The sequence below is a fragment of the Cervus canadensis genome, chromosome 5 (genome assembly GCF_019320065.1).
Source record: "Cervus canadensis isolate Bull #8, Minnesota chromosome 5, ASM1932006v1, whole genome shotgun sequence".
In the NCBI taxonomy this organism is placed as follows: domain Eukaryota; kingdom Metazoa; phylum Chordata; class Mammalia; order Artiodactyla; family Cervidae; genus Cervus; species Cervus canadensis.
This window is the reverse complement of record NC_057390.1, coordinates 42216361-42240315: the sequence shown is the minus strand read 5'-3', so window position 1 is coordinate 42240315 and position 23955 is coordinate 42216361. Positions and strand designations below refer to the sequence as shown.

The 23955-nt window shown below is 38.6% G+C and overlaps 2 protein-coding genes across 2 annotated transcripts; both read left to right on the top strand.

Annotated features, from left to right (window-relative positions):
- Window positions 1-1527: 1527 nt before the first annotated feature.
- MRPL19 (mitochondrial ribosomal protein L19) lies at window positions 1528-10421 on the top strand. The gene is made up of 6 exons (XM_043468653.1): window positions 1528-1662; window positions 1853-1970; window positions 5162-5280; window positions 5492-5626; window positions 9549-9730; window positions 9823-10421. Exons 1-6 carry the CDS (start codon window positions 1560-1562, stop codon window positions 10042-10044), a joined length of 879 nt encoding a protein of 292 aa, XP_043324588.1. The 5' UTR covers window positions 1528-1559; the 3' UTR covers window positions 10045-10421.
- A 5621-nt stretch (window positions 10422-16042) lies between these two features.
- Window positions 16043-17162, top strand: LOC122442597 (anaphase-promoting complex subunit 13-like). Its single transcript, XM_043470449.1, has one exon. It carries the CDS (start codon window positions 16659-16661, stop codon window positions 16881-16883), a length of 225 nt encoding a protein of 74 aa, XP_043326384.1. The 5' UTR covers window positions 16043-16658; the 3' UTR covers window positions 16884-17162.
- The last annotated feature ends 6793 nt before the right edge of the window (window positions 17163-23955 follow it).

The following is a 23955-nucleotide window of genomic DNA, read 5'->3' as shown; positions in this document are numbered from 1 at the left end:
TTGGTATGTCTCAGGATCCTCCCATGAGTATGCACGCATCTCTTAGCAAAGATGGATTTTACCAAAAATGCGTCTCTGTAGGGAACATCCCTTGACATAACACCCTCGTGGCCTCCAAGGAGGCTTTTCTGTGAGTGTGTGGTTGGAACAGAGAATTCTCTACTGGCTGAGAATGAGAAATATGTGGTCCGGGCAGGGCCCAGCCTTCTCCCTTGCTGTTGCTGCTAAATCGCTTCAGTCGTGTCCGACTCTGTGTGACCCCATACATGGCAGCCCACCAGGATCCTCTGTCCCTGGGATTCTCCAGACAAGAATAGTGGAGTGGGTTGCCCTTTCCTTCTCCAATGCATACACGCATGCTAAGTCGCTTCAGTCATGTCTGACTCTGTGAAACCCTGTGGACAGCAGACCACCAGGCTCCTCTGTCCACGGGATTCTTTAGGCAAGAACACTGGACTGGGTTGCCATTTCCTTCTCCCCTTCTCCCTTGATTGTCCTGCTATTCTTAGAGTTTCAGGCTAAGGGGAATGAATCTCTAGTTGCTTTACCCTGGGGGGAACCACCTACCTCCTGACTCAAGGTGCACCCAGTTTTCAGGGTAATATTATGACTACCTACAGTTGTCCAGTGCAAACTCAAGTTTAGCTCCTTAGAGAAGTAATGCTCTCTGTAGTCTCAGACTCGAGTCACTCCTTCTGTCAAGAACTATTTTCTTTTCCTTGCATTCAACAAAGAGTGAGGACCAGCTAGATGCTGAGAGAAAATGGTGAGCAAAAGACAAACTCCACACCCTCAGGAGCCTGTAGTATAAGGTTGGAGTTAGAATCTAATCCAATAAATATACAAGTAATTTAAAATTAAATTAATAATTAAAATTGCAAATGACATCAGAGCTGCTAATGGAAGGATGAGAGTCTATAATGAGAATTTTAACAAGCTGAAGTCTTGCCTGAGAAATTGAAGATAAATAGTGAGGATTCAAAGAGGAAGGAATGCTCAGGCTGAGAGAACACCCCAGTGGACCGACATAACCTGGCACATTATGGGAACTAGAGAAATACAGTTCACTTCAGTTTAGTCGCTCAGTCGTGTCCGACTCTTTGCGACCCCATGGACTTCAGCACGCCAGGCCTCCCTGTTCATCACCAACTCCCGGAGTTTATTTCAACTCATGTCCATTGAGTCGGTGATGCCATCCAACCATCTCATCCTCTGTCTCCCCCTTCTCCTTCTGCCTTCAATCTTTCCCAGCATCAGGATCTTTTCAAATTAGTCAGCTCTTCGCATCAGGTGGCCAAAGTATTGGAGTTTCAGCTTCAACATCAGTCCTTCCAATGAATATTCAGGACTGATTTCCTTTAGCATGGACTGGTTAGATCTCCTTGCAGGGAAATACAGTGCACTTTCCCTAAGACAGTCAGGCCTTTGTGGGGAGAGGGGCTCGGGGGTAGAGAAAAACTTGACTATTTTGTCCCGTAGAAGCTGCCATCTGGCCTTGGGCGGCCGCTTCCTTGTCGCACTGATCACTGGGAGTTGTAGTCTCAACAGAGAGCACAAGCATGGCGGCCTCTATCGCAAGGGGCTGCCAGGCTGCAAAGGGTCTGGGCCCGAGCTTTCGATCCGCCAGGGCTCTACTCCCTGTGTCAACCTCTGTCGCCAGCCGTAAGTGCAGCGGAGCTTGCTAGCCGGGGGCAGAAAGAGCTTCGGGTCAGGCTAGGGGAGAGGCGAGTCTGGAAGTCACGGGCGACCTGGGAGGAGCCTCTCGTGGGACCGGGAGCTGGGGGAGAGTGCGAGGTTTCAGGGGCTCTGGGCTGTGAGAAGCAGTCTTGACCTCTGTGGTGTGCCCCTGCAGGGGTCCTGGCGGGGCCGGGCCGGCGGCAGATCACTGGACCTTCTGAGCCTGGCGTGTTCCAGCCACCGCCGAAACCAGTTATAGTGGACAAGCGCAGTCCTCAACGCCGGGAAAGCAGGTGAGGCCCCGCGACCTGGAAGCGATTCTTGCGTTTTTGGGTCTGTGCGTTCTCGAACCTATAGTTGCTTCCGAAGTCTGAAGCGGGTCTTATCCTAGGATCTGGAACTCACAGGATAAGAGCTTGTATGCAGAATTCATGAATCTGGGAAGCACACCGAGCTCAGGTTTGTCTTCCTGGCTCTCCCAAGTCAGCATTTTCTGCAGTCATACTAGATCAGAACTTCAAGTAGAGATTGCCCAGATTGGAAGCTCTTTGGCCTGTACCAAGAATTTTTCTGTGAAGTACCTCGTATTTTACCTGTTGATGTTAAGATCTTACTTCCCTAGGTGGAAATGGATTGGACCAAACAGCCTGTTGTAGTTTCCCAACTCATCGTATTTTAGTGTCCCTGCAAAAGCGATACAGTGGTAGAAATTTCCACTAATTTGTGCCTGAAATTTGCTCTTCAAAACAGTGTGCTTAAAATCCTGGTTAAGGGACTTCCCTGGTGGTCCAGTGGCTAAGACTGGGTGCTCCCAATGTAGAGGGCCTGGTTTGGATCCCTGGTAGGGGAACCAGATCCCACATGTGGCAACTAAAGATCCACATGTTGCAAGATGGAAGATCCCTCCTGCAGTGATTAAGACCCAGCAAAGCCAAACAATTAACTAAAAATAAATATTTTCTAAAAACCTGGTTCATTTAAGTGTACAGTGGTAACTTTGAAGTACATGTAAATTTAGATGATCTAAGATTTGCAGAAAGTGTTTCTGTAAACTTGTACAACAACTTTATTAAAAAGCAAATATTAGGGGGGAAAATTGGTGTGATTTAGGCTATATAAAGGGCCCCCCTAGTAGCTCAGATGGTAAAGCATCTGCCTGCAATGCAGGAGATCTGGGTTCAGTCCCTGGGTTGGGAAGATCCCCTGGAGAAGGAAATGGCAACCCACTCCAGTATTCTTGCCTGGAGAATTCCATGGACAGAGGAGCATGGTGGGTTACAGTCCATGGGGTCACAAAGAGTCAGACAGGACTGAGTGACCAACACACACAGGCTATATGAGAGTTCTATATTGTCGATTGGATTATCTCTGTGTGTGTATTTGTGTTTAACATTTAAAATATCCTGTGATTCTAAGTTGAAATAAACTTGAATTTATGGAACCAAGAGACTTAGAAAATATTTCTCTGTACTTTTTTTAAGGTGGAAAAGGAATATTTCTCTTAAATGGCAACACTTAATATAATTCAGTTAAATGGGAATAACTACTTTGATAAATAATTTGACAAAATTTAGTAAGTTTGAGGTTGTACCTTTCCATCCAGAGAGTATGCAAGTTAAGGAAGGTAATATGAACTGAGAGACATGTAATATGTACAAGGAGATATGTACAAAAATGAACACAAAAGTAAAGTTTGTATTAAAAATTTAGAAGTAGCTTAGATATCCTTCAGGAGGTGAATGGGCAAATACATTCACATAATACACTATTGTACAGCAGTGAAACAGAAATGAACTAGAGTTAACATGGATGAACTTCACAAATATGATGTGTGAAAAAGCAACCTGCAGAAGAATTGACAAGTATTGCAGCATTTTTATATTGCCCATACATTCATACATATGTAAAGTTTAAAAAATGTAGAGGGGAAATTCTCTGCTTTTACAGAGCAATCAAATCTGGTTTTCCAAATAGTGGTACAAGCTGACATTATGTGTCTCCCGACGTGACAGAATAAGAAGATCACATCATCACCTCAGTAATATTTTTACCAAAATGTTTAACCTCAGTCTAGGCATGTGGAAACAATAAATCCAGAATCCAGCAGTGGTCTATAATGTGATAGGCTTTGACTCTTTGAAGAAAAGAATCATTACAAATTGCAGATACGGGAAGAGTACTAGTTTAAGACAATAAAAACCAGATATAATGTGTGAAGCTTGATTATAGTTTGAAATGGGCAACAGAATCTATAAAAGACCTTTTTCAGGACCAATTAGGCGCATTTAAATATGAACTATGTTAGATTATTGAATTAATGCTGAAGTTCTTAGGTGTCATAAAGGTATTGTGATAAATGTAAGAAAATTCTTATCTTAGTGGAAGCCTTCTAAAGTATTGAAGGATGAAATGCCTTGCTATTTGACATTTTCAAATGGCTCAGGAAAAAATTATATATAAAGCAAATCTGGCAAAATGTTGGTAGTTGGTGAAATTACATGAAGTATATATGAGTGTTCATTGTATTACTATTTCATCTGTTTGGTAAGTTTGAAGCATTTTAAAGTAGGACATTGAGGAAAAGGAAGAAATTCTTAGGAATAATCATCACCAAATTAATTATCCCATAGTAATTAGCTGTGGAGCTTCCCTGGTGGCTCAGTAGTAAAGAATCCACCTGCCAATGCAGGAGACGCAGTTTTGATCCCTGGGTCAGGAAGGTCCCCTGGAGAAGGAAATGGCAACCTGCTCCAGTATTCTTGCCTGGGAAATCCCATGGACAGAGGAGCCTGGTGGGCTACAGTCCATGGGGTCACTGAAGATCAGACACAGCTTAGCAACTAACACACAACAACAACAAAATTAACTGTGGGGGTAGGGAGGGGTACACTGGAGCTTCAACTATATTGATATTTTATTTCTTGAGATGGGTGACAGGGACAAGTATGTTCATGGTAATGTCATTTATGCTCTTCTATAGATTAAATATTTTGTAATAAGTTTAAAATCAGTTTGAGAATAGGGAGATTATTTTTAAAGTTAGTTTGCAGTTGATTTATATGTTTATATCTTTTCCAATATAATTTACTGTAACATGTACAACTCAACATGAAGCCTATGGGTTAGACTTTGGAATCTGACAGACATGCCTATATTTAATGATATGTTTATAGATAATGTAATAATAAATCTGTTATTTACTGTCTCCAAGCTTCATTTTCTTCATCTGTGAAAAGGAGATGATGACACCAAACTCATGTTTAATAAAACTTTTAACACAATGCTTAGTGAGTACTCAGGAATTATTAGCTGTTTTTATGAGAATTGACAACAATTATAGAAATAAGGTGGACTTTTCTTATTTAGAGAAGAAAGAATAAAACATGTCAGCATCCTAATCTTTCACTTTTTTTGGTAAAACAGTGGTTTGTTTTAATGGTCTTTAAGTTTGCTTTTAATTTATTTTACTTTATATTTTTCGTAGGTTCTTGAGTCCTGAATTCATTCCTCCAAGGGGAAGAACAAATCCTCTGAAATTTCAAATAGAAAGAAAAGATATGTTAGAAAGGAGAAAGATACTCCACATTCCAGAGTTCTACGTTGGTCAGTAAGAGCTGGATGCTTTTATCATTAGTGGTAGGAGGGTTAGTTTTCATGATACAGAGAAAATTGTTTTTCAAACAGGTTTTGCCCATATGAGGTACTTATTTCTAACATTATATTAATATATTTTGGAAGTTTTGGAGTTATGTGGAAATACTGTTGTTCGACTCTGCATTTCATGTAAAAGTTCGCTTCTCCTTTGAATTTGTAGGTAGCATTCTTCGTGTTACTACTGCTGACCCGTATGCCAATGGAAAAACCAGCCAGTTTCTGGGGATTTGCATCCAGAGATCGGGAACAGGACTTGGAGCTACTTTTATCCTTAGGAATACCATTGAAGGACAAGGTAGGTTTCATTTCATTGTTTTCATTTTCTGGAAAATGTTATCTCAGGAGTCTTTTCTGTTTTCTTCATTCTGGAATAAGACATCTGGAACCTGAAAGTGAAAGAGAACTCTGAGGGATGATATGGAGCCTGTGGCCTAAAAACGTATGAGAACTGAGGTTGTTTCCAAAGGCTTCTTTTGTTACAGAGACAACAACTGTTAGAAGTGGACTTTCCAAATCATAGCAACATTAAAAGATGAGACAAGTGACTGTAAAACAGTGCAGGGACATTTATTTTTGAACCAAATAACCCTTGAAAACATTAAGATAAACATAATGATGTCCTTATAAGTTGCTTTCTCCTGAGATGAATGGCCCCCATTTTGCTTTATATTACAACAGTCACCACAATTAATAAGAACTGGAGGAATTTTTTAAAAGGCAAAATTATTTTTTCTATGCCAATAAGATAGGGGAATATGTGGTAAAATTGTAGAAAAATTATGGATTATGGATCAAAATGGCAGGAACATGGATGGACTTGGAGAGTATTGAAAGTGTGAAAGTGTTGATCCCTCAGTCTTGTCTGACTCTTTGCAACTCTATGAACTGTAGCCCATTAGGCTTCTCTGTCCATGGGATTCTCCAGGCAAGAATACTGGAGTGGGTTGCTGTGCCCCCATCCAAGGGATCTTCCCGACCCAGAGATCAAACCTGGATCTCTTGCATTGCAGGCAGATTATTTACTACTGAGCCATGTAGGAAGCCCTCCTGGACCACCAGGGAAGTCGCAAGTGCTGAGTTTGAAGTCAGCTATTTCACTCTCCTCTTTCATTCTCAAGAGGCTCTTTAGTTCCTCTTCGCTTTCTGCCATGAGGATGGTGTCATCTGCATATCCGAAGTTGTTGCTATTTCTTCCAGCAGTCTTGATTCCAGCTTGTGTTTCATCCAGCCTGGCATGTCACATGATGTACTCTGCATATAAGTTAAATAAGCAGGATAACAATATACAGCCTTGACATACTCCTTTCCCAATTTGGAACCAGTTCATTGTTCCATGTCTGGTTCTGTTGCTTCTTAACCTGCATACAGGTTTCTTATGAGGCAGGTAAGGTGGTCTGGTATTCCCATCTCTTTAAGAATTCTCCACAGTTTATTGTGATCCACACAATCAAAAGCTTTAGCCTAGTCAGTGAGGCAGATGTTTTTCTGGAATTCTCTTGCTTTTTTCTGTGATCCAGTGGATGTTGGCAATTTGATCTCCGTTTGCTCTGCCTTTTCTAAATCCAGCTTGTACATCTGGGGGTTCTCGCTTCAGGTACTGTTGAAGCGTAGCTTGAAAGATTTTGAGCATTACCTTGCTAGCATGTGAAATGAGCACAGTTGTACAGTAGTTTGAACATCCTTTGGCACTGCCTTTCTTTGGAAATGGAATGAAAATTGACCTTTTCCAGTCCTATGTCCATTGCTGAGTTTTCCAAATTTGCTGGCATATTGAATGCAGCACTTTAACAGCATCATCTCTTAAGATTTGCAATAGCTTAGCTGGGATTCCATCACCTCCACTAGCTTTGTTCATCATATTGCTTCCTAAGGCCCACTTGGCTTCACACTCCAGGATGTCAGGCTTGAGGTGAGTGACCACACCATCATGGTTATCTGGGTCATGAAGATCTTTTTGTACAGTTATTCTGTGTATTCTTGCCACCTCTTCTTAATCTCTTCTGCTTCTGTTATGGTCTTTGCCATTTCCATCCTTTATTGTGCCCATTTTAGTATGAAATGTTTCCCCAGTACCTCCAATTTTCTTGAAAAAATTTCTAGTTGTTCCCATCCTATTGTTTTCGTCTATTTCTTTGCATTGTTCACTTAAGAAGGCTTTCTTATCTCTCCTTGCTATTCTGTGGAACTCTGGATTGAGTTCCCTTTCTGTTTTGCCTTTTGCTTCTCTTCTTTTCTCAGCTATTTGTAAGGCTTGCTCAGACAACCATTTTGTCTTTTTTATTTATTTTTCTTTGGGATAGTTTTGGTCTCTACCTCCATCCATGTTCTTCAGGCACTCTGTCCATCAGATCTACCTCCCTGGGTTGTGGTCAGTTAATTCTCATGTTGTATGTGAAGTACTTGACACAGAATTCTCACAAGTATTAGCTCTGTCTTGCCATTAACATTTTCTACCATTAACATTTTGACTGTGACCTGCCTGTACCTTCCACACTGATACTTCCTACTTTGATTCTTTCTAGTCCCTTGGCTTTAAATACCATTCATGTGGTATTTATTCCCAGATTTATGTTGATGACTGACCTCTTCCTTATTCCAGATACTCTAATACAGTTACCGGTTTGACATCTCCATTTGGGTATCTTGTTAAAGCAAGTTCAAAACAGAACTCCATTTCCTTCATAATGTGTTCTTTTCACAGGTTTGTTTTTTGTTTTTTCTTTTCTATTTCCATAAGTTGTATTACTCCATACCTATTTACTTAAACCCAAAACTTAGGAGCTATTTTTAGTTATTCATTTTCACACATCCAGGCAGCAAGTTTTCATGGCTTAATCTCCAGAAATTTTATCCCAGCTTTGTCTGTGTCTCCACCTCCACTGCTACCACTCTTGTCCTTGCCACCATCATCTCCTGCCTGCAGCTGTGCGGTATCCTTGGCTTACCTTCTTGATCCACCAAGTTACTATACTTTAGCCAAATGGACCTTTTTCTGGTTTTTCCAACATGGTAGGTTTGTTAAGACCCCAGAGCTTTTGTGTTTGCTGTTCTTTCTGCCTGGAGCATTCTTGGCCCTTTGTAGTATCAGTTGAAATGCTGTTTTTTTCAAAGAAGCTTGTCCTGATGATACTGTTTAAAGTTGCCCCTGGGAATTCCCTGGTGGTCCAGTGGTTAGTACTTGATGTTTTGCTGTCAGTCCCTGGTTGGGGAACTAAGATCCCACAAGCTGCATGGTTCAGGATAAATAAAGTTGCCCCTTTCTCAGTCACAATGTAATCATCCTGTATTGTCTTCACTATATAAAATTACTTTGCTGGTTTTTTTATTTATTGTTTGCCATCTCTTTATTGTTGTCATCTGCCGACTCAATGGACATGGGTTTGGGTAGACTCCGGCAGTTGGTGATGGATAGGGAGGCCTGGCATGCTACAGTTCATGGGGTTGCAAAGAGTCGGACATGACTGAGTGACTGGACTGAACTAGAATATAAGCTTTATGAGAAGAGAAGAGTTTTATCTATTTAGATTTTGCTGTAGGCACAGCTCCTAAATCAGTGCCTATAACAGAATAGATGTAGAGTGAAACTTGATTAAATCCTGTTATTAATACTAGATGTTAATGTTGATCATATGTTTTACTATCTATATTTCTCTTGGGTCAGAGTACACGTCCCTTTAAATGTTCATGATACAGATTATATATATTAACCTTTTATATCAGCATCTTGGAAACACTCAAAGCTGTTCCTCCTATAGAGGGCACAGAGTATTTACAAACCTAGGCCATCTTACGAGGACTTCTGAATCAAAATTAGAACTTAAAAATTGTACTTACTCTTTTGAATCATTAATTCTGTTGCTTTAAATGTAGAAGATCCAGTTTTATTAAAGTATTGGGAAATAAGAATGTGAGTGAAGAATTTATTCAAACTTCCAACTAATACTGTCAAAATCAAAGAGATAAATGGCTCATTATATTTATAGAAGACATTTTTCTTTAGACTTTATCATTCTAAATCAGGTTTTCTCATTTTTTTAATCTAATAGCTTTATTTCTATTTCTTTCAATAATTTTCATTTTAAAGGTTACAAATTTATATCACATTTCCTACATGCAAAAACCCTGAGCTAATTCCTTCATGAAATAGTCTTTATTGTAGTATGAGGTGTATGCAGGAATCTGAATTTAGATTGTAAGTATATGTTTTCTCTTTTTAGGTGTTGAGATTTGCTTTGAACTTTATAATCCTCGAATCCAGGAGATCCAAGTTGTCAAATTAGAGAAACGGCTCGATGATAGTTTGCTATACTTGAGAGATGCTCTTCCTGAATACAGCACTTTTGATATGAACATGAAGCCAGTAGCACAAGAACCTAGCCAAGAAGTTCCTATTAATCAGGTATAAGTTGTGCATTTGGAACTGGAAGTGCAAGAATAATTTTTTTTGGCAATTATCAGCCTAATTTGTTCCTTTTCTTATATCTTCCTTAGCTAAAAGTAAAAATGAAGCCAAAACCCTGGTCCAAACGCTGGGAACGTCCAAAATTTAATGTTAAAGGGATCAGATTTGACCTTTGTTTAACCGAAGAGCAAATGAAAGAAGCCCAGAAGTGGAGTCAGCCATGGCTTGAATTTGATATGATGAGGGAATATGACACATCAAAGATTGAAGCTGCAATATGGAATGAAATTGAAGCATCGAAAAATTCCTGATCTGAGAATGGGTTTGGTTACTGGCAGAGGGTATACTGACCCTCAGAGGATTTATTTAGAAACCAATTTAATCTCATATATTAGGACATAGTCATTAAATCAGTTAAGTGTTATTTTATGAATTTTATTAAAAAAATCATCACACCCGTTTATTATTTTAAAAAGAAAAATGTTCATGCCAAGTGGTCTGATGTTCATTCTTTTAATGGAGGCAAAGCTATAATAGCATCAAACTGTTACTGGAATGCTCTTCATTGAGCTTGGGATCTGAACAAGGAAGTCGGTAGGATGATTTTTTGAATTTGTGAAATAAATTATAAATACAAGAAAGTGTATGATTGAAAGGGTAATAATAAAATGAGCATTCATATACCCACCACCAGATTAAGAAGTAAAACATTTGTAATATTGAAGAAAGTTAGGAAATAGAGCATTTAGTAGAATCTAAGAAGACTCTTGTGTGTCTGTAATTGCATCTGTCCCCTCTCCCACATACATGTGGATACTGCCTACAGGCAGTATCCCAACTTTGTGTTAATCATTCCCTTGTATTTCTTTTAGTTTATTACATAACATACATTCTTAAACAGTACATTTACTTTTGAAAAATCTGTTTGCAGGTGTAAAAGGACAAGATTGCCTTTTTTTTGTAGTGCTGGGTGTCAGAGCATGAGAGGGCTTCTCTGCTTGCGGCACACAGACTTCTCTCGTTGCTGTGCATAGGCTCTCTAGTTGTGGTGCGAGGGCTTAGCTGCTCTTTGGCATGTGGGATCTTGGTTCCCCAACCAGGGATTGAACCCTGGTTTGATCCAGTGTCCCCTGCATTGGAAGGTGGATTCTTAACCAGTGGATCACTAGGGAAGTCCCAACATTGTTATTTTTACATGAAGGCTTTGGGGAGAGCATAATGAAGTTCTTTGGATCATAGTTGCTTCAGCTTCCATGAGAGTTTACAAAAAGATACTCCACATGAGTATCTTGCTTTGGTCAGTCTCCAAAGTAAAGGTTTCCAATCTCCTTCCTGGAGGCTAAGGGTCTTTCTACCTTTACCCATATTGAAGAAAAAGAATGAGATTTCTGGCACCCTGTATTTTTATGGCCATCCTGTCCATCCCCCTCCCCCACACACAAGTGCCTGCAGTCCAGAAAACTGTTCTAGCTTCTCTAGAGAAACCTAACTTCAGCTGATGTGGAGGAGGGCCAGACAAGCAATTGTGGGGAGTTGGGAAAAGGATATCCTATTTGAAACTTCCAGATAGTTTCATCAGGTTTCATGAGTTTAGCCACTGTCCTTGACCCCCTAGTTGCTGATCTGCTGACTTAACAATTGAGGTTAACTGGGTTGGTTCTCATCTTCTCCACTGCTGGCTTGATTTGCCTTTCTTAAGTCTGCCAGTCCATTCATGTTTTCTCAGCTTTTAAAATTGTGTTCTGCTTGTTTCTTGTCCTGTTCTTCTTGTGGTTTTATATCTCATCCATATGTTTCTCGACATTTTGTACTATTTGCGTCTTGTCCTGTTTTCTCCTTCCTTGTGGGTTTTCTTTTCTCTGTGGTATATTTTGGTGGTTATATGAATAATTCATTTGACAAATTAACCTATTTAGCCACTTTTCCCAGTAATAGATTTCTTTTGAAGAAAATTTCAGATATTAGTCCTTGGGGTTCTCAACATTCAGTGCTATCTTGCTCTTTCACTAAAAGTTACACTGCCACCTATTTTCAGAAAGCAACATATATACCATCATTCACTTATTTAGATTACTTGCTGAGATAGCCTCTCAAAGTAAAATTTTAACAGTCTATGTCCTACATTTTCTTCTCTTGTCAGAAGAGAACCATTAAAGCTTGTTCATTTTTTACCTTGATAAACACACTTCAACGTTGGTAGAAGGGCAGATGAATGGTATATTTTGAGATCTAAAGCTGTGCAAATGTATGATTGGCTCCTAAGTACATATGCTTATAACAACATAGCCAGTCATGTTTTTTACTCTATAAAATTCTCTAAAGTTCTTTGGAATTTTCCCCCAGAAAAAGCAGATCTTAGTAAATTTTTATTGTAATATATATGTATATTTTACCATAATAAAAATTGATATTAAAAATGATTATAACAATTTATCTTTTTAACCATTTTTAAATAGGCAATTTTAGTGGCATTAATTACTTTCATATTGTGCAGCCATCACCATTATCTTCAAAACTTTCATCACTCTAGAAAGGAACTGTAGCTAGTAAGTAATAACTCCCAATTCCTCTCTTTTGTGTCAGCTCCTGGTAAGTTCTAATCTACTCACTTTATGAATTTACCTCCTCTGATTCTTATAAGTGGAATCATACAGTATTTGTTCTTTTTTAATATTTTAAAAACATATACTCCAGGTATATACATATCTTGGAGTATAATTGCTGGATCATATTTTGAAATTTCCCTTATACTTTCTTTGATCTATTGGTTGTTAAAGAATGTTAATTGCCACATTTAATATGCCACAAGTGAAGTTTCCGCTTCTTTTGTTACTGATTTCTAGCTTCATTCCATTGTGGTCAGAGAAGATACTTAGTGTGATTTCAGTCTTTTTTAAAAATAGAATAAACAGTCACATTTTACAAAATAATTTATTTATTTAACTTTTGGCTATGGTGGATCTTTGTTGCTACAGGAGCTTTTTCTGTAGTTGCAGTGTGCAGGCTTCTCATTGTGGTGTCTTATTATGTTGTAAAGCACAGGCTCTAAGGAGCATGTGCCTCCTGAGCTCTAGAGCACAGGTTCAGTAGTGGTGCATGGGTACAGTTGCTCTGCAGCATGTGGGGTCTTCCCAGATCAGGGACTGAACCCATGTCTCCTGAATTGGCAGGCAGATTCTTCACCACTAAGCCACCATGGAGGCCCTGCATGCAGTCTTTTAAAATGTACTAAAAATTGTTCTATGGCCTAACATATGGTCTGGACAACATGCCTTGTGCACTTGAGAAACATATTTTACTGTTGTTGGGTGGAGAGTTTTATATGTCTGTTAGGTCTAGTTTGTTTATAGTGTTGTTGAAGTCTTCTGTTTCCTCATTGATCTGTCTGAAGGTTTTATCCATTTTTCGAGAGTGGAATATTGAAGTTTCTAACAATTCTTATAGAGCTATCTACTTTACTCTTTGATTCTGTCAATGTTTGCTTCATATATTTGGGGGCATGTGTCATTTTTTGCATAAATTTTATCTTCTTGATGAATTTTTATCAATATGTAATATGCATTTTGGTTTCTTAAAACAGTTTTTGGCTTACAGTCTTATTCTGCTTAATACTAGTATACCCACCTCAATTCTCCTTTGCTTACTATTTACATAGAATATCTTTTTCTGTCCTTTCACTTTCAATATATCTGTGTCTTTGGAGCTAAAGTGAGTCTCTTAGCATATAGCATATAGTTCTTAACCTATAGCTGGATCATTTGATTTTATCCATTTTGCTGATATTTGCCTTCTGTTTGGAGAGTTTATTTAATTCATTTACATTTAAAGTAATTAGTATATGGAACTGCCATTTGTTGTCTTTATGTATTATACATTTTTTGTTTCTCATTACTGTCTTCCATGTTGATTTTTTCGTGGTGAACCATTATGAGTCCCTTCTGGTTTCCCTTTTGCATATAGTTGTTAAATATTTTCTTTGTGATTACTATGGTGATTATAGTCAACATTATACAGTCTAATTTGAATTGATTATCAGTTTGAATTCAACAACAAAATTTCTAGTCCTATAAAGCTCTTTTCTCCCTTTATTGATGTTACAAATTACATCTTCATATATTGTGTGCCTGATAATATATTTATAATCATTTTGTTGCACTGTTCTTTTAAGTCATGTAACTGTTAGTTGCTCAGTCGTGTCTGACTCTTTGGAACCCCATGGACTATAACCCGCCAGGCTCCTCTGTCCATGGGATTCTCCAGGCAAGAATACCAGAGTGGGTTTCCATTTCCTTCTCCAAGGGATCTTCCCAACCCAGGGATCAAACCTGGGTCTCCCTTTAAGTCATGTAGGAGATAAAACAGAGTTACCAAACAAAATTACAACAATAATACCTATTATATTTTCCCATGTATTTACCTTTACTAGAGGTCTTTATCACAAACTAGATGTAGATTCAAGTTACTGCCTACCGTCCTTTCATTTCTGCCTGAAGTACTCCCTTTAGCCTTTCTTGTAGGACAGGTCTAGTTGTAATGAATTGTCTTAGGTTTTGTTTATCTGGGAATGTCTTTATTTCTACTTTTTGAAGGTCAGTTTTTCTAGATAGAGTATTTTTTGTTGACAGTATTTTTCTCTCAGCAAGTTAAATATCTCCTGGCCTCTGATTTCTGATGAGATTTGTCTGTTAAATTTATTGAGGATATTTTGATCATGAGTTGCTTCTCCTTTGCTGCTTTCAGTATTTTTTGCCTTGTCTTTGTCTTTGCCAGTTTGATTATAATATGTCTTGGTGTGGGCCTCTGAGTTTATTCTGCTTGGAGTTCATTGAGATTCTTGGATTTGGAGATTCATGTCTGTCATCAAATTTTGCCTATATTTGACCATTCTTTCTTCAAATATTCTTTCTGATCCTTTCTTTTGGGACATTCATAATGCCCACTGGTCTTTTTGATGGTACCATTAGTTTTGTAGACTGTGTTCACGTCGTTCTTTTTTTCTTTTTGCTCCACAGGCATGATCATTGTAATTATCCTAGTTTTAAGTTAGTTGATTTATTTTTTCAGCCTGCTCACACTGGCTGTTGAACTCCTCTAGCACTTTTTTAAAGTGTCAGTTATTGTAATTTCCATCCTTAGAATTTGTCTGGTTCCTTTTATGATTTCTATGTCTTTATTGCTAATCTCATTTTGTTCATATATCCCTTTTCAAATTTCCTTTTGTTCTTGGTCTTTGTTTTCCTTTAGCTCTTTGAGCATGTCTAAGAGTCATTTAAAGTCTTTGTCTATTAATTCTGATATCTCTGCTTCTGCAGCGATTGGTTCTGTTTAATTTGTTCCTTTAGATGGCCATGCATTCCCATGTCTTTGAATGTATTTTGCTTATTTTTGTTGAAAATTGGACATTTAAATATTTGAATGTGATTCTGGAAATCAGATTTGCCCTCCTTCCCTAGGGTTTTCTCTATTTTTATTATTGGACTATAGTAGTCCATTTACTTAATGATATTCTCAAAATTATTTTTTGCAAACAATATATTCCTTATGTGTGATTGCTGAAATCTGTTTCTTACCTTTTTTTTAGATAGTGTTTTGATAGGTTTTCTTAAAAGTCAGGAGCTAAAACAAACACACCTCTCCCTGTTTTTGCAGGTTGTCACTTTTCTAATATAGTCCCTCAACAATAAACCAGGCTTGCATTAAGCCTAACAATTAGCCTGAGTTGAAAACTTAGGGTCTTTGGAGTCTTTTTAAAGCATGTTTCTTATTCTGGATGTGTGTGGCTTTGTAAATTTCCCTATATATACTTCTGATTATCCTAAGTGCCCAAAGTAACTCCCCACCCTCAGCTTTTTCTCCCAGTCCTTAGATGGTCTATTGTATCATAGATCTTAGATGTATCTCAGTTGTAATCTTTTGACCCAAGCACTTGTGGATTGTTGGCTTGCCTCATGCTGTTTTAGGGCAATGCTTTCTGCTTTTCTGGCCTGAGTTTCAAGTTAGGCAAAACAGAAATGAGTGCTTTGCTTCAGTTTTCAAGAAACCCCCTGAGAGGCTAGAGTATAGACATAAATAGTAATTTGTGAATGAGGTCTGCTCTGCACCATCCAGTCCATCCTAAATAAAATCAATCTTGAATATTCATTGGAAGGACTGATGCTGAAGCTGAAACTCCAATACTTTGGCCACCTGATGCGAAGAACTGACTCATTTGAAAAGACCCTGATGCTGGGAAAGATTGAAGGCAGGAGCAGAAGGGGACGACAGAGGATGAGATGGTTGGATGGCATCACTGACTCAGTGGACATGAGTTTGAGTAAACTCTCGGAGTTGGTGATGGACAGGGAGGCCTGGCGTGCTGCAGTCCATGGGGTCGCGGGGAGTCGGACACAACTTAGTGACTGAACTGAGCTGAACTGAACTAACTGCACCATCCAGAGACAGGGAGTGAAGTTTCACACTGAGAACAAAGCTGCTTTTTTTTTTTCAAGACAGCTGCCATATCAAGGAGGGGTGAGGGAAGGGCAAATAAAAATGCCACAAAAGGTCCGGCGGAGGCCAGCGCCGCGCTTGGCCAGTGCTGGTAAAATTTTCCCGCGCCCTGGCTTAGGTAGTGTAGAAGAGGAGAGCGTTCAGGTTTCTGCCGATCCTATTGACCGAGGTCGTTCTCCTCACCTCATCCTCATAACTACCTCCCTTACCACACATCGGGAGGGTGGAAAGGGACGTATGTGGCGGTCCTGGACTTCCCCCGCTTTCGCATTTGATATAGGGAAGCCCAGGCTGTGGGGCGGGCTGTCCTGTCCGGACGGTGGTGGCCCGAGAGGGTCATTTTTAGCGAGGGAAAAGGCATTCCAGGTTTGCTCTTGTAACTACAAGTTTACAGAGCTCTAATACAGAGGTCCGACAAGATAAAAGCTGCAGGAGAATGAACAGTGAAGTACAGAGAGTTGGGAGGATCTTGGATTTGACTGATGATGCTTGGCGAGAAGACAAGCTGCCTCATAAGGATGTTGCAATACCACTGAATGAGCTTCCTGAACCTGAACGGGACAAAGGAGGCACCATGGAATCTGTTAAAGAACAAGAGATGAAGTGGACTGACTTGGCCTTCCAGTACCTCCATGAGAATGTTCCCCCCATAGGAAACTGACACCTGGCTCCTTGTTCATCTACAGATTTTTTTTTTTAAATACAGATATAAAACATTTTCTTTCTGTCTCCTAACTTAAATCTTTTAGTGATAGATCAACACTCAAAAATGTACAACTAATTTTGTGGCAGCAAAATGCAATGTGAAAATGCTCAACCAGGTTAAGAAGCTGATTGCAGTTTCTTAGGGATGCAGAACATCTGGCCCTTTGAACCTAAAGTTCTTCATTAACTAGCTTGTGTTTGAACATGATTCATTAAACATTTGCCTTAAAAAAGCCACAAAGCTTTACAACCAATTGTTTTTGTTAAAATTTTTTCTAGGATTTTTTGAGATATAATTGAGTACTATGTAAGTTATAGCTTAATAGTTTTATTTCATATGTTGAAATGATTATCAGCATTTTTAGGTAATATCAATAATCTCATATTTGTACAAAAAAAATAATTCTTTCCTTGTGATGAGAAATTAGAAACTATTCTCTTAACAACTTTAAAGTATACTATACAGCAGTGTTAACTATAGTCATCAAAGTGTATATTACCTCTCTAATACTTATTTATCTTATAACTGGAAGGCTGTACCTTTTGAACAACTTCATCCAATTCCTCCACCTCCTGCTCCCTGCCTGAACCACCAAGAATCTGATGTTTTTGGGTGTTTGTTTCAGTTTTACATATAAGTAAGTTCATACAGTATTTATCTTTCTCTGACTCATATCACTTAGCAAAATGCCCCACAAAGTCCATCCATGTTGTAAATGGCAGGATTTCCTTATTTCTTTATGGCAGAATAATATTCTATTGTATGTATATTACAAACCACAACTTCTTAATTTATTTATCTGGTGAGAGATACTTAGGTTGTTACCATGCTTTGGCTATTATAAATAATGCTACTATAAACTTGAGGGTGTAGATAATTCTTTGGCATAGTGTTTTTATTTCTTTGGATATACCCAGGAGTAGAAGTGCTGGATCATATGGCAGTTATATTTTTAATTCTTTGAGAAATCACCATACTATTTTCATAGTTGCTATACTAATTTACATTTCCATGAATATTGTACAAGTGTTCCCTTTTCTCCACATCCTCAAGGTTTGTTCCCACATGTATTTTTGGTGGTAGTCATTATAATAAGTGTGAAGTACTATCTCATTCAGGTTTTGATACACAAAACTATACAAAAAAGGTGATGGAACTCCAGCTGCACTATTAAAATCCTAAAAGATGATGCTGTTAAAGTGCTGCATTAAATATGCTAGCAGATTTGGAAAACTCAGTAGTGGTGATAGGACTCGAAAAGGTCAGTTTTTATTTCAGTCCCAAAGAACGGCAATGCCAAAGAACGTTCAACTGTGTATATGCTCGGTTATTCAGTCATGTCTGAATCTTTGTGACCCCATGGACTGTAGCCAGCCAGGCTCCTTTGTCTGTGGGATTTTCCAGGCAAGAATATTGGACTTGGTTGCCATTTTCTACTCCAGGGGATCTTTCTGACTCAGGAATTAAACCCACATCTCTTGCGTCCCCAGCTTGGCAAGCAGATGCTTTACAACTGGCACAACCTAGGAAGCCTGAGAAAGCTCAAAGATCAAACTACCATACAGTTGCACTCATTTCACTTGCTAGCATGGTGATGCTCAAAAACACCTATATGGCTTTGACTATACGGACTTTGTCGACAAAGTGATATCTCTGCTTTTAAAAACTCTATCTAGGTTTGTCATAGCTTTTCTTCCAAGGAGCAAGCAACTTAATTTCAAGATTGCAGTAACTGTTGAGAGTGATTCTGGAGCCCAAGAAAATAAAATCTGCCACAGTTTCCACGTTTTCCCCACCTATTTGCCATGATCTTAGTTTTTTGAATGTTGAGTTTAAGCCAACATTTTCACTCTCCTCTTTCACTCTCATCAAGGGGCTCTTTAGCTCCTCTTTACTTTGTGCCATTAGAGTGGTATCATCTGCATCTGAGATTGTTAATGTTTCCTCCAGTAATCTTGACTCCAGCTTTTGATTCATCCAGCCCAGCATTTCGCATGATGTATTCTGCATATAAGTTAAATAAGCAGGGTGACAGTATACAACCTTGATGTACTCCTTTCCCAATTTTGAACCAGTTCATTGTTCCATGTCTGGTTCTAACTTGCTATTTGACCTCCATACAGATTCCTCAGGAGGCACGTACAGTGGTCTGGTGTTTCCATCTCTTTAAGAATTTCCCACCATTTGTTGTGATCCATACACAGTCTAAGGCTTTAGCATAGTCAATGAAGAAGTAGATGTTTTTCTGGAATTCTCTTACTTTTTCTATGATCCAACTGATGTTGATAATTTGATCTCTGGTTCCTCTGTCTTTTCTAAATCCAGCTTGAATATCTGGAAGTTCTTGGTTCACATACTGTTGAAGCCTCGCTTGGAGGATTTTGAGCATTACTTTGCTAGCATGTGCAATGAGGGTAATTGTGTAGTAGTTTGAACATTCTTTGCTACTGGCTTTCTTTGGGATTGGAATGAAAGCTGACCTTTTCCAGTCCTGTGGCCACTGCTGAGTTTTTTAAATTTGCTGGCATATTCAGTGCAGCACTTTCACAGCATCATCTTTTAGGATTGAAATAGCTCAACTGGAATTCCATCACCTCCACTAGCTTTGTTCATAGTGATGCTCCCTAAGGCCCACTTGACTTCTCTCTCCAAGATGTCTGGCTCTAGGTGAGTGATCACACCAATGTGGTTATCTGGGTCATTAAGATCTCTTTTGTATAGTTCTTCTGTGTTATTCTTGCCACCTCTTAATATCTTCTGTTTCTGTTAGGTACATACCATTTCTGTCCTTTATTGTGTTCATCTTTGCATGAAATATTCCCTTGGTATCTATAATTTTCTTGAAGAGATCTCTAGTCTTTCCCATTCTATTTTTTCCCCCTGTATTTCTTTGCATTGTTCACTTAGGAAGGGTTTCTTATCTCTCCTTACTATTCTTTCAAACTCTGTATTGAGATGGGTATATCTTTCCTTTTCTCCTTTGCTTTTTGCTTCTCTTCTTTTCTCAGCTATTTGTAAGGCCTCCTCAGACAACCATTTTGCCTTTTTGCATTTCTTTTTCTTGGGGATGGTTTTGATCACTGCCTCTTGTACAACGTTACAAACTTCTGTCCATAGATCTTCAGGCACTCTCTCTATCATATCTAATCCTTTGAATCCATTTGTCCCTTCTACTGTATAATTGTAAGGGATTTGATTTAGGTCATACCTGAATGGCCTAGTGACTTTCCCTACTTTCTTCCTTTTAAGTCAATTTGGCAATAAGGAGTTCATGATCTGACCCACAGTCAGCTCCCAGTCTTGTTTTTGTTGACTGTATAGAGCTTCTCCATCTTTGGTTGCAAAGAATATAATCAATCTGATTTCAATATTGACGATTTGGTGATGTCCATGTGTAGAGTCATCTCTTGTGTTGTTGGAAGAAGGTGTTTGCTATGACCAGTGCGTTCACTTAGCAAAATTCTGTTAGCCTTTACCCTGCTTCATTTTGTACTCCAAGGCCAAACTTGCCAGGTATCTCTTTTTTTAAATTAATTTATTTTAATTGGAGGCTAATTACTTTACAATAGTGTAGTGGTTTTTGCCATACATTGACATGAATCAGCCATGGGTGTACCTGTGTTCCCCATCCTGAACCCCTGCCAGATATCTCTTGACTTCCTACTTATTCCAGGTATCTCTTGAATTCCTACTTTTGCATTCCAGTCCCCTATAATGAAAAGGACATCTTTTTTTGGTGTTAGTTCTAGAAGGTCTTGTAGGTCTTCATAGAACCACTCAACTTCAGCTTCTTCAGCATTAGTGGTTGGGCATAGACTTGGATTACTGTGATATTGAATGGTTTGCCTTGGGAATCAATAGAGATCATCCTGTCATTTTTGAGATTGCACCCAAGAACTGCATTTCAGACTCTATTATTGACTGTGATAGCTACTCCATTTCTTCCAAGGGATTCTTGTCCCCAGTTGTAGATATAATAATCATCTGAATTAAATTCACCCATTCCAGTCCTTAGTTCACTGATTCCTAAAATGTCAATGTTCATTCTTGCTGTCTCTTATTTGACTACTTCCAATTTACTTTGATTCATGGACCTAACATTCCAGGTTCCTATGCAATATTGTTCTCATGGTGTCAGACTTGACTTCCACCACCTGACACATCCACAACTGGGCTTTGTTTTTGCTTTGATTCAGCCTCTTTATTCCTTCTGGGCTATTTCTCCACTCTTCCCTAGTAACATGTTTGTACATCTACTGACCCGGGGTGTTCATCATAAGCATAGCACTGCATAGCACTGCATTAATATATATATAATATATATATTAATATATAAGATTAACCTGTTATCAGACACGTGGTTTGCTGATATTTTTCCCATTGTATAGGCTGTTTTTTCATTTTGTTGATTGTTTCTTTTGTTCTGTATACATTTTTAAGTTTGATGTTGTCTCAGTTGTTTATTTTGCATTTTCTTGCTTGAGTTTTAGAAGTCATATTCAAAAAATCATTTCCAAAACACATGTAAAGAAGCATTTTTCCTATATTTTCCTTTAGGAGTTTTAAGGTTTTCAGTCTTACATTTAAGTCTTCATTCCACTCTAAATTAATTTTTGTGAGTGGTGAAATACAGGGGTCTAGTTTTATTCTTTTATATGTTCAGTTCAGTTCAGTTGCTCAGTCATGTCTGACTCTTTGCGACTCCATGAACTGCAGCACGCCAGGCCTCCCTGTCCATCACCAACTCCCGGAGTTTACCCAAACCCATGTCCATTGAGTTAATGATACCATCCAACCATCTCATCTTCTGTCATCCCCTTCTTCTCCTGCCCTCAATCTTTCCCAGCATCAGGGTCTTTTCAAACGAGTCAGCTCTTCGTATCAGGTGGCCAAAGTATTGGAATTTCAGCTTTAATATGTAAATATCCAATTTTCCAAGCACCATTTATTGACAATACTATGCTTTCTGCATTGATTATTTTTGGTTGCCTTGTCAAATATTAGTTGCTGTATAAACATGGGTTTATTTATGGGTTTTCAATTCTGTTCCATTGCCTGTGCATCCATTTCTATGCAAGGACTATACTGTTTTGATTACAGTAGCATTTTAATATAACCTTAAATCAGGCAGTGTGATGCCTCTGACTTCTTCTTTTTCAGGATTGCTTTGTCTATTCAATGTCTTTCATAGTTCCCTATATGTTTTAGGATTTTGTTTTCCTCTGGTTAAAAAAAAATGCCATTGGAAGCTTAATAGGGATTGCATGAATTCATAGATGGCTTTGGGTATTATGGACCTTTTAACAGTACTCATTCTTCCATTCCATGAACATGGGATACCTTTTCATTTATTCATGTCTTCTCCAGTTTCTTTCATCAGCACCTTAAGTGAGAGATCTTTTACCTACTTAAGTTTATTCCTAACTTTTTCTAATTCTTTTTGATGCTATAGTAAATGAAATTGTTTATTTCATTTTCAGATAATAGTTGTTAGTGTATAGAAACTCCACAGATTTTCATATGTTGATTTTGTATCCTACAACTTCACTAAATCTATTGATTAGATCTAATAAGGTTTTTTTTTTGGGGGGGAGTTTTAGGATTAGAAAATCATGTCATCTGCAAATAGTCAATTTTACTTCTTTTGTTCCAATTCTGATGCCTTTTATTTCTTTTTCTTGTCTGATTTCTCTGGCTAGAATTCCAATACTTTATTGAGTAGGAATGATGAGAGTTGGCAACCTTGCCTTGTTCCTAGCCTTAGAGGAAAAACTTTCAATTTTTCACCATTGAGTATGATGTTAACTGTGATCTTGTCCTATGTGGCCTACATTATGTTGAGATTTGGTTCTTCTGTACTTAATTTTTGAAGAGGTTTTTATTAAAAAATATTTATTTGGCTGTGTAGGGTCTTTTTAAAATATTTTATTTATTTATTTGGGTGCATCAGGTCTTAACTGTGGCATGCAAGATGGTTGCAGTGCACAGCCTCTCTAGTTGTGGCACATGGACTCAATAGTTATGGCATACAAGCTTAGTTGCTCTGCAGCATGTAGGATCTTAGTTCCCTGATCGGGCTTGAACATGCAGCCTCTGAATTGAAAGGCAGATTCTTAACTCCTGGACCACCAGGGAAGTCCCTATGTAGGGTCTTGGTTGCAGCATGCAAAATCTTTGCATCATGTGATTTCTTTCATTGCAGCACATGGACTCTATTTGTGCTGCATGGGCTTGGTAGTTCTGGCCCATGGGCTGCAGATTGTGGAGGCTCAGTAGCTGCAGCATGCAGGCTTAGTTGCTCCTTGGTATGTGGGATGTTAGTTCCCTGACCAGAGGTCAAACTCATGCCTCCCTGCATTGCAAGGTGGATTCTTAACCACTGAACCACCAGGGAAATCCCTCTAAGAGTTTTTATCATCAACAAATGTTGACTTTTGTCAAATGCTTTTTCTGTATCTCTTTCTATGATTAGTTTTCTTTAGTTGTATTAGTGTGATATATCATGTGTATTCTTCTGTGGATGTTGACCCATCCTTGCAGGGTAAATTCCACTTAGTCATGGTCAATGATCCTTATAATGTGCTACTGAATTCAGTTTGCTAGTATTTTATTAAGAATTTTTGCATCCATATTCATCAGGGATATTGGCCTGTAGATTACTTGCAGTGTCCTTTCCTAGCTTTCGTATCAGGGTTATGCTGGCCTCATAAAGTTAGTTGGAGAATATTGCCTCCTCTTCAATTTTTGGGAAGAATTTGAGATATATTAGTATTAATTCTTCCTGGTGTGGCTCAGCAGTAAAGAATCCTGCAATGCAGGAGATGCAGGTTTGATCCCTGGGTTGGGAGGATCCCCTGGAGAAGGAAATGGCAACCCACTCCAGCATTCTTGTCTGGAAAATTTCATGGACAGAGATGTCTGGCAGGCTACAGTCCATGGGTTCCCAAAGAGTTGGACACGACTGAGCAACTGAACACACACTTCTTTAAATCCCTGGGAAAATTCATGAGAGAAGCCATCAGGTCTT